Below are 11,005 nucleotides of genomic sequence, written 5' to 3' on the forward strand. Positions count from 1 at the left end.
CATGCGGCTTCTGTCTTGGCGTGGACCAGGAGGGGGCTGAGGGCACCCTGTCTCTGCTGGGCACCATCTTTGGGGTACTGGCCAGCCTGTGCGTCTCGCTCAACGCCATCTTCACCAAGAAGGTGCTCCCGGCGGTGGACGGCAGCATCTGGCGCCTGACCTTCTACAACAACGTCAACGCCTGTGTCCTCTTCCTGCCGCTGCTCCTGCTGCTGGGTGAGCTGCAGGCCCTCTGGGGCTTCGCCCAGCTGGGCAGCGCCCACTTCTGGGGCACCATGACGCTAGGCGGCCTGTTCGGCTTCGCCATCGGCTACGTGACCGGCCTGCAGATCAAGTTCACCAGTCCCCTGACCCACAACGTGTCGGGCACGGCCAAGGCCTGTGCCCAGACGGTGCTGGCCGTGCTGTACTACGAGGAGGCCAAGAGCTTCCTGTGGTGGGCAAGCAACGCCATGGTGCTGGGGGGCTCCTCTGCCTACACCTGGGTCAGGGGCTGGGAGATGCAGAAGGCTCAGGAGGAGCCCAGCCCCAGAGAGGGAGAGAAGAGCACCCTGGGGGTGTGAGCTCCTCTGGGGACCCTCGGGGGACTACAATGGAGGGCCAGGGACATTGTTCACAGACCTGAGCCAAAGGCCGGTGAAAAGCAACCAGTGTTTTCAAACAGCGTACAAAGTTGCCAAACCAGTCTCTACCCCATTTCCTGCTTCTGGGTTTTTGTCCTCCTGGAGGGAGGACCCCAGTGGAAGAAGCACCCCTCCTGCCCCTCCCAGGGCCTGTCTACCTCCACATCACCCCCGGGGTTGGAAGGAGCTGCAGTCTCTAAGGGGCCATATTGGTGAAGCTGGGAGGGCTTCTCATACTCATGGGGAGATGAGGTGTGCCCCACCACAGCCAGCTCAAAGGGCTGGGGAACCTCACGTCTCGGGGCCCTGGGCAGACAGCGCAGCTCTGGCCCCACCCCAGCCTTCTAGTGGAGGGAGTGTGGGCTGGGCTGACCGGCAATGGGCAGTGTTCCCTCTTCTCTGCTCTGAGACCAGCAGGCCCATGGGAAGGGGGTGAAGGGGCCACTGTGCCCAGGACTGGCCCCAGCACCCCCTAAAGGCTGCTGGAAGTGGCGGGAATGGGGTGGATCATCGGAAAGTACCAACCATCTGTACCCCATGTTTTCAAAAATGGTTCTGGCTAAGCAGGGTCATTAACCTTCGCGCATGCCCTGACCCCAGGCAGTAGCCCTTGCACATGGCCTGGCTCAGGTAACAGCCTCCCCTGCTCCCCAGTGGCTCCCACTGCCCCAGCCCTGCAGGGGAGGCATGGCCAGATTGTGGGCCTCTTCCCTGGGGACAGTGGTGAATATCTCCTCCCTGAGATTGGGGCTGAAGAACCACCTGGGCCCAACCGCAGGGCACTGGGAAGATGAGGCACCTGTGCTTCACTGTCCACAGTGGCCTCACTGTCCTCACCAGGCGGGCGGGGACAGGGAGCTCTCCAGGGTCCCTTTTATTATAAGGGCACTAATCTCATCCCTGAGGGCTCTGACCCCATGGCCTGTTCCCCTCCAAAAGCCTTGCCTCATGATACCATCCCCTTGGAGATGAGGATTCCTACGTGTGAATTGGGGGCGCTGTAATAGGCCACAGGACTCCCTCACCAGCGCCTCCTGCCCTCAGGGTGGCTTTCACTCCCCATCCCTCCTGTTGGACATCTCGTATGTCCCATCTCCTTGGAGTGACTTGTTTTTTTTAGAGGTTTTAGCTATAGGGCACACACACTCGCTGGAGAGACAGAAAGCAAGAAATCACCCCCCGGGGGATGGCCACACTGCAATCCCTTCTCCATTCTCCCGGGATTTGGGCTTAAGCCACCAGATCCGGGACCCAAACAGATCAACTACGTGGGAGTCCAGTGACATAACCGTTGCGCCATCTGCTGGTCCCTCTGGAGCGATATCTGATGTTTTTAGTCCTTACACTGGAAAGCTGGGGAGAGTGGACCTTACCACTCAGTCCCCCCACAATCCTGGGTGGTTTCTACCGACGTTGGGGCCTGACACCCCAAATCGTGTGTGATTTTATTAAAATCAGGAGTAAAGCATCCTGCGTGTGGACTGAGTGAAGACGCAGCAGGCCTGGGGGTAATGGACTGCCCCGAGTCCAGCAGCTAGCACTTAGGACAAGGAGTCGAAATGAGTTCCAGGGCCTCTTCCTGGGAGGTGCGTGGCCAGTTTCAGATTTCATACCATTGACAGGCCTCCCTCCCACCACCCCCCCTTTTTTTTTTAGAATTACTTATTTTGTTGTAATTTTTTTCTTTGGAGAAGTTTTTGCTATAGGACGCATGCGCTTGACAGAGAGAGACAGAGAGACAGAAAGCAAGAAATCATCCCCCAGGGGGGATGGCCATGCCACAGTCCCTTCTCTGTTCTCTCGGGATCCTGGGCACGCACACACGCACGCCCAGCATGAGTTTTTTTAAGCCACCGGGTCCGGGATGCGAACTACATGGGAGTCCAGCAACATACCCATTACACTAACTTCTGGTCCCTCTTTTTTCTTTTAATTTTTTTTTTTAAAGAGGTTTTTGCTATAGGGCACATGTGCTCACCAGAGAGACAGAAGGAGAGAAACAGAAACCAAGAAATCACCTCCAGGGGGCTAGTCATGCCACAGTTCCTTCTCCAGTCTCCTCTTGGGACTTTGGGCGTGCATACCACCCAGCGTAAGTGTTTTGTTTGTTTTTATTTTTGTTTTTGCTACAGGGCACGTGTGCTCGCCAGAGAGACAGACAGAAAGTGAGAAATCACCCTTCAGGAGGGATGGCCACACCGCAATCCCTTCTCCATTCTCCCCTCGGGATCTTGGGCACACACGCACACACACCCAGCCTGAGTTTAAGCCACCAGGTCCGGGACTCGAACCGTGGTCAACTACATGGGAGTTCAGCGACATAGCCATTACGCTAACTGCTGATCCCCCAACGTAAGTTTTAAGCCACTTCCTGGTTCACTTCCTGGGTGCTGGAGGGCCTCACACAAGTCCCTGGCCTTCCTGACCCTGCTTTTCCAGGCAGAAGTTACACCCCATGTAAACTCCCCACAGAAGGAAAAGAAAGTATGGTCAAGGCCCCCAGGCCAGAGCTGGGGAACCTAACTGGCTGTTCCCATTGGGGTCCCTCTTAGTCGGGGAAAACAAAACCCCAGGAACAGGGAACGGGTAGAGACATGTTCGCTGCTCTCTCTACAGCACTTGCAAACACTGGATCTTTTTGGTCCCACTTACCCTGGGGAGGAGTGGAAAGAGGTCAGGGCCCACTCAGGAAGCACAGCTAAGAGTTTAGATTTATTCTCAGCACCGTGGCAGCCACTGGGGACCTCCTGGCTCGATTATATTTTAAGAGGCTCCTCTGGCTGTTGGGTGAAGCCATGGACACCAAAGGCGAAGGGCAGAGGGCACAGTGTGGCGGGAGAGAGGTGGCGATTAGGTCATGGCGGTGGCAGCAGACCTGGAGAGAGGTACACCACAGGCTTCCCCTGAGGATTGGCTGTGGAGTCGAGAGACAGGCAGGACTCACGCGTGGTCCCAGACTTCCGGCTTACGAGGAGGGAGAAGCCATGTCCTGGACAGGGAGGACTAAGTGGCGAGAGACAGGCCGCCTTTGGACATCTCTGGACATGTTGAGTGAGATGTCGGCAGGCTGGGAGGGGATGCCAGGTAAACTCTGAGATGGCAGGACTGCGGAGGTCTTTGTGAGGAAGGAGACACTAAAACAGGCTAGCTCTGTAGCCTGGTGGGTAAAGCAGCCTGACCCCACATGGCCGACTGGTTCAAGCCCTGGACTCTGCAGCTTGAGAAACACATCAGGCACGTGTGTCCGTGTGTCCACGATCCTGAAAGGAGGGAGAGATGGAGAAGGGACTGCAGCATGACCAGTTCCATAGAGGGTGGACATTCTCTCTCCCTCTCTGTCTCTGTCTCTCTCTCTCTCTCTCTGATAAGGGCATGCACCCTATAGCAAAAATAAATAAGAGAGACATGACCTATTCCTATTCCACTTACTGTCAAATCCGAACATCCTACCCCCAAACTAGGCAGACAAAAGCAACCTTTTTACATCGCTTACGCTGTGGGTGGGGCTCTCACTCGGAGGTAGGATGCTGATGGGGCTGCAGCTGTCTGAGGCCCATCTGGGTGGCTGGCAGCTGACCGTGGCCGTCAACTAGGAGCTTAGGCCAGGCTGTCGACTGGGCCTTCTACTCGTGGCCGTTCCAGCACGGTGGGCTCAGGGCGGTCAGACCTCTTCCATGTTCTGGGCTTCCCCAGGCCGAGTGTCCCGAGAGGAAGAGGTAGAAGCCCCATAGAGAGAGGGAGAGGGAGAAAACCCCCACCTTGAGGGAGGGTATGTTGTGCAATCCTTGGGATCTTAGGCACAGCATACATATGACTGGCATGATTTTCAATCCATCAGGTCTGGGATTCGAACCACACAGTCAGCTCTGTGAGATCCAGCTGCCCCAAACACCAGGCCACCAAGTCAGCCCTACATAGCCTTTTATTTTCTTTTTTTATCTTTTTTACAAAAACCAGCTAAAATGCATTTATTTAATGTGGGACACAAGGGCTCCAATAGACGATTAATTTAAAAAATGGAAACAAAACGAAAAGAAAAGAACACCACAGCTCGAGATACAGAGTCCTAACAGAGATCAAGGACCACCTCCAGGGGGCTAGTCATGCCACAGTTCCTTCTCCAGTCTCCTCTTGGGACTTTGGGCGTGCATACCACCCAGCGTAAGTGTTTTGTTTGTTTTTATTTTTGTTTTTGCTACAGGGCACGTGTGCTCGCCAGAGAGACAGACAGAAAGTGAGAAATCACCCTTCAGGAGGGATGGCCACACCGCAATCCCTTCTCCATTCTCCCCTCGGGATCTTGGGCACACACGCACACACACCCAGCCTGAGTTTAAGCCACCAGGTCCGGGACTCGAACCGTGGTCAACTACATGGGAGTTCAGCGACATAGCCATTACGCTAACTGCTGATCCCCCAACGTAAGTTTTAAGCCACTTCCTGGTTCACTTCCTGGGTGCTGGAGGGCCTCACACAAGTCCCTGGCCTTCCTGACCCTGCTTTTCCAGGCAGAAGTTACACCCCATGTAAACTCCCCACAGAAGGAAAAGAAAGTATGGTCAAGGCCCCCAGGCCAGAGCTGGGGAACCTAACTGGCTGTTCCCATTGGGGTCCCTCTTAGTCGGGGAAAACAAAACCCCAGGAACAGGGAACGGGTAGAGACATGTTCGCTGCTCTCTCTACAGCACTTGCAAACACTGGATCTTTTTGGTCCCACTTACCCTGGGGAGGAGTGGAAAGAGGTCAGGGCCCACTCAGGAAGCACAGCTAAGAGTTTAGATTTATTCTCAGCACCGTGGCAGCCACTGGGGACCTCCTGGCTCGATTATATTTTAAGAGGCTCCTCTGGCTGTTGGGTGAAGCCATGGACACCAAAGGCGAAGGGCAGAGGGCACAGTGTGGCGGGAGAGAGGTGGCGATTAGGTCATGGCGGTGGCAGCAGACCTGGAGAGAGGTACACCACAGGCTTCCCCTGAGGATTGGCTGTGGAGTCGAGAGACAGGCAGGACTCACGCGTGGTCCCAGACTTCCGGCTTACGAGGAGGGAGAAGCCATGTCCTGGACAGGGAGGACTAAGTGGCGAGAGACAGGCCGCCTTTGGACATCTCTGGACATGTTGAGTGAGATGTCGGCAGGCTGGGAGGGGATGCCAGGTAAACTCTGAGATGGCAGGACTGCGGAGGTCTTTGTGAGGAAGGAGACACTAAAACAGGCTAGCTCTGTAGCCTGGTGGGTAAAGCAGCCTGACCCCACATGGCCGACTGGTTCAAGCCCTGGACTCTGCAGCTTGAGAAACACATCAGGCACGTGTGTCCGTGTGTCCACGATCCTGAAAGGAGGGAGAGATGGAGAAGGGACTGCAGCATGACCAGTTCCATAGAGGGTGGACATTCTCTCTCCCTCTCTGTCTCTGTCTCTCTCTCTCTCTGATAAGGGCATGCACCCTATAGCAAAAATAAATAAGAGAGATATGACCTATTCCTATTCCACTTACTGTCAAATCCGAACATCCTACCCCCAAACTAGGCAGACAAAAGCAACCTTTTTACATCGCTTACGCTGTGGGTGGGGCTCTCACTCGGAGGTAGGATGCTGATGGGGCTGCAGCTGTCTGAGGCCCATCTGGGTGGCTGGCAGCTGACCGTGGCCGTCAACTAGGAGCTTAGGCCAGGCTGTCGACTGGGCCTTCTACTCGTGGCCGTTCCAGCACGGTGGGCTCAGGGCGGTCAGACCTCTTCCATGTTCTGGGCTTCCCCAGGCCGAGTGTCCCGAGAGGAAGAGGTAGAAGCCCCATAGAGAGAGGGAGAGGGAGAAAACCCCCACCTTGAGGGAGGGTATGTTGTGCAATCCTTGGGATCTTAGGCACAGCATACATATGACTGGCATGATTTTCAATCCATCAGGTCTGGGATTCGAACCACACAGTCAGCTCTGTGAGATCCAGCTGCCCCAAACACCAGGCCACCAAGTCAGCCCTACATAGCCTTTTATTTTCTTTTTTTATCTTTTTTACAAAAACCAGCTAAAATGCATTTATTTAATGTGGGACACAAGGGCTCCAATAGACGATTAATTTAAAAAATGGAAACAAAACGAAAAGAAAAGAACACCACAGCTCGAGATACAGAGTCCTAACAGAGATCAAGGACGGACCAACTGAGGAAAAAGTAAGACGACAGGAGAGGCTGCCGGCCTGGGGCAGGGCGCCCGGCTGGAGACCTGCTGGGAGTAGTTTCTTGCAGGTACTTCTTAAAGGCTGTGGGTTTTTCCAGCGATGGGCGGCTTGTGTGTTCAGAGGGCTGTCGTCGGGTTCTCCGAGCAGGCTCTGGAGGGAGAGCTGGATGGTCTGGACGTCGTCCAGGGCAGACCACTTGTCCTTCAGGATGTCCCTGGGTGTCCACGTTGGGGTGGTAGCGGGGCGTGAGGAACTTCACCGCGGGTGCATTGGAAGGGTAGCCACGGGGGACCTCGAGGAACAGCTTGTACCTCAGGTCTTCATGTACTGTGCGGCTGCTCCGTGGATGGTCCCTGTCCATTTGAAAAGGTTGTCTGATTCAGGGAAGGCAGAGCTTCCTTTGTCGCCAGACATGATGAGGGGCCTCAGCTCGTGCTGCAGCCTCTTGCCCACGGGCCTCTGGCAGCACCCCCACTGGGTTCAGCTCCTTTGCCAGTGGCACCTATGCTGGCCGTGGTTGGGTCGCGGTTCTGGGAGGCCATCTGGGCTGTGCTGGCAGAGACAGGAACTCTACGACCACAACTGTGACTGCCCCTGCGTAGCCTTTTCTGACCTAGCCTTGAAGTCACATAGTGTCACTTCTGCCGCTCTCTATTCTATTTTTAATCACCAGAGGGCGCCTGCAGTCAGCAAAGAGACAGAAAAAGAGAGAACGCTCCCCACCCCAGCTGTGGTCTCCTCCATTTCCCCATTCAGTTGGGATTTGGGGCACACACATACGCCCAACATGTTTTTCAAGCCTCGGGGCTGGAATTTGAACTGTGGTCAGTGGAATCCAGCTCCCTTCACTGCTAGGCCACAGGGCTGGCCTGCTGTTCTCTATTTGCTGATGCAATCAGAAGCCCACTCAGAATTAAGGGCAGAAGACAGAGACCCTGCCTCTCATCGGAGGAAAGTAAAATATTGGGGCTATGTATATTAAAAGCATAGCCTGGGGATCGGCAGATGGAATAATGATTATGTCACTAGATTCTCACGTAGTAGGCAGCGTGGTTCAAGTCCTGGACCTGGCAGCTTAAAACTCGTGCCAGGTATGTGTGCGTGGCCAAAATACCAAGAGGAGGCTGGAGGAAAAAGGATTGCGGCATGGCCACTCCCCCGAGGGGGTGATGATTTCTCACTTTCTGTCTCCCGGTCTCTATCTTCCCAGTGAGCACAGGTGTCCTAGAGCATAAATCTCTCTTAAAAAAAAAAAAAGCCTGTTTTAGTCTGTTTGCACTGCTATAACAAAACGCCTTACACTGGATAATTTCTAAGTAATAGAAGTTTATTGTTCACAGTTCTGGCAGCTGGGAAATCCAGCAGATTGGCAATCTAGTGAGGGCTCCCTCTCCACTTCATAGACGGTTCCTTGTTGCTGTCTTCCCATGGGGGGAGGGACAGACAAGCTCCCCCAGGCTGCTTTCAGAGGAGCATTAATCCCATTCTTGAGTGCCCCACCCATGCAGTTCAATCACCTCCTAAAGGCCTACTTAATACTATTGCATGGGGTTAGGTTTCAAAACATGAACTTTGAGGGAACACAGCATTCAGACCATAACACTGTCCTTCTTAAGGCGTTCTATTGATAATACTCCTGCTCAGGAAGGCGTGGTGGTTAGGCACTGGATTCCCGCATGGCCCACTGCTGTTTGGCTCCTAGACCTAGTGGCTTGAAAATCACACTGGGCGCACGTGCACGCATGCCCAAAATTCCTGGAGGAGAAGGGATTGCACCGTGGCCATCTTCCTGGAGCTGTGACTTCTCACTTTCCCTCTCGCTGTTTCTGGCGAGTGCATGCACACTATGGCAAAAAACTTACAAAAAAAAGATAATAACAGCCCTTTTGTAACCCATGAAGTACAAATGGAACGGGTCTGGCTGTGGGCATGCAGCTCAGCAAGGCTGACGCAGATCACAGGCAGGATGCATCCCAAGGCCTGTGCGTCCCAGGACTGCCCTCTCGGGACGACTATCCAGGTATCTCTGTCGGTCTTCAGGTTTCCAGATCACTTTCTCATGTGCAGTCAGAGACTAACAGAACCAGACAGGATCCGGATCATTGCAACGATCCAGTCTAGATGCAAACCTGCCTCACTTCACAGACTCGCCTGTGATTTCCTTTAAGTTGCCTCTAATCGTGACTTTGTCGATATTAATATTATCATGTCTTACACGTATTAAAACTGGTTCTTTATTTCAGTGAAGTTGTTGAGTACAACCATGGGCCAGGTATACATCAGAGTCCAGACAGCCCACACTTTCTGAGGGCTTAGTGAGAAACAATGACAGCGAGCAAAATGACAGAAAATAAATAATACCGATGTTCCTTATGATGGCATTCCAGACCAGTAAACCCACTCTGAGTCGAAAACCTAAGCTGAAAATGCATTTAATACACCTAAGCTACTGAACATCCATGAGACCACAGAGAGGAGAGTCAAGATGCCATAGTCTGAAGGCTAGCCGGTGCATAGGGGTTAAGGAGGCTGGATCCCACATGGCTGGCTGCACGGTTCAAGTCTTGGACCAGGTGGCTTGTAAAACAGGCCGGGCCCATGTGCGTGTGTGCCCAGAATACTGAGAGGAGAACGGAGGAGAAGAGATTATGACATGGCCATCGCCCCACCACCACCCCGCAGGATTTCTCACCTTTCCTCTCTGTCTGTCCGTCTGTCTGGCAAGCACATGTGTCCTATAGCAAACAAGCAAAAAAGACTCCACAGCCTATGAATGAAGGCACCCGGTGCCCCTGGGTCGGCCCAGCAGGAGGAGCACCTCCTTAATCCACGGAATCTGGAAAATTGTCAACGGCATCAGCCTCGACGTGTGGGGTCCTTTATTTCACAGAAGTAGATGACTGGTGCATTCACAAGGTTATCTGAAGGACACTGGGGTTTCCTATGCAGGTTCAAGAAGCTCAGAGGAGTCAGCCGCCCGGAGGTAAGGAGCAGAACCCTACGGCCTCGGTCACAGGCCTTCACGGCCTCCCAGCCAGAGCAGCCCATTAACACGCTTCAGTCTCACATTCAGATGGGCCTCCCCAGGCCCTGGGAAGATGGTGTGATTGGTTAGACAGTCCCACCCCTGGGCAAGGTACAGATCTGTCACCTAGACATTGCCGTGGGGTCCATGGGGGCCCCCAGGGAGGGCCAGCACAGTAACCCAGCCTACACTAGAATATTCCCCATGGTGGACTCGAGTGGACAAGAAAATGTGGCCGGGACCAGCAGGTGGCATAATGGTTACATCGCTGGACTCCCATGTACTCGACCACAGTTCGAGTTCCAAACTTGGTGGCTTAAACTCACGCCAGGCGCGTGTGCGTGCGTGCCCAAGATCCTGAGCGGCGAATGGAGGAGAAGGGATTGCAGCGTGGCCATCTCCCCGGGGGGTGATTTCTCACTTTCTGTCTCTCTGTCTCTCTCTGTCTTTCCGGCGAGCACACGTGCCCTATAGCAAAAACCTCTCCAAAAAAAAAAAAAAAAGTGTTTGAAAAGTTTTGATATTTTTCCTGTCTTAATCTTTGTTCAAAAAAGGCTGTTCATCTTTAAACTTGTCCAAGCCCCTTATTCCGCAGTGGAGGAAACTAAGGCACAGAAAGGGTGAAGGACGTTTCAGAGGTCGCAGAGTAAACTGTGGAGAGCGAGTCAGCGGTCAGGCCTGAGCAGAGACAGACTTCCAGTCCTGCTCCAAGATGCCTTCTGCCTGCTCAAGGCCACACAACTGATAGGTGGTGGGGGGGGGGGAGTTTATTTTTAATGAAGCAAATCTTAAATCGGATTCACCAGGTATCAGTCACTCTTGAAAATAATGACAAATATTCATTCATGTAATCTTTGTAACGACCTAAGCAGGTGTAATTATCACTTCCCACCTCACAGATAAGAAAAACAGGCACAGAGAGGTTAAGTCATTTGTTCAAGGTCACACAGCTAATAAATGGTAGAACTGGAAGTTGAACCCAGGCAGTCTAGCTCTCAACCATAAAACGCAGTTATTTCTCTAGTATGAAAATGTGTTATTTTTGTGTATAATAACTCCATAATGTAAGCAAAGATGAAAGTGTCTAAGGATGAGAGAGTAGGTCTTGGGGTCAAAGTGAAGCAGAAGCACCCCCATCTTTGAACTTGAGGTTATGCTCACTTCCTCCTAATGCCCAGAATA

At 53.2% G+C, this 11,005-nt stretch overlaps 1 protein-coding gene and 1 pseudogene across 1 annotated transcript in view; one reads left to right on the forward strand and one right to left on the reverse strand.

The window, feature by feature from the left end:
• The window catches only part of SLC35C1 (solute carrier family 35 member C1), a 9,107-nt gene extending 7,303 nt beyond the window's left edge, over positions 1-1,804 (forward strand). The window contains exon 3 of the mRNA XM_006157768.3: positions 33-1,804. Coding sequence (XP_006157830.1) covers positions 33-563 — 531 coding nt within the window. The 3' untranslated portion in view covers positions 564-1,804. The remainder of the gene's footprint in view (positions 1-32) is intronic.
• Positions 1,805-6,054: 4,250 nt separating this feature from the next.
• LOC102495363 (ubiquitin-conjugating enzyme E2 C pseudogene) lies at positions 6,055-7,513 on the reverse strand (annotated as a pseudogene).
• Positions 7,514-11,005: the final 3,492 nt, after the last annotated feature.

This window comes from Tupaia chinensis, unplaced genomic scaffold, assembly GCF_000334495.1.
Source record: "Tupaia chinensis unplaced genomic scaffold, TupChi_1.0 Scaffold000561_1, whole genome shotgun sequence".
Classification (NCBI taxonomy): domain Eukaryota; kingdom Metazoa; phylum Chordata; class Mammalia; order Scandentia; family Tupaiidae; genus Tupaia; species Tupaia belangeri.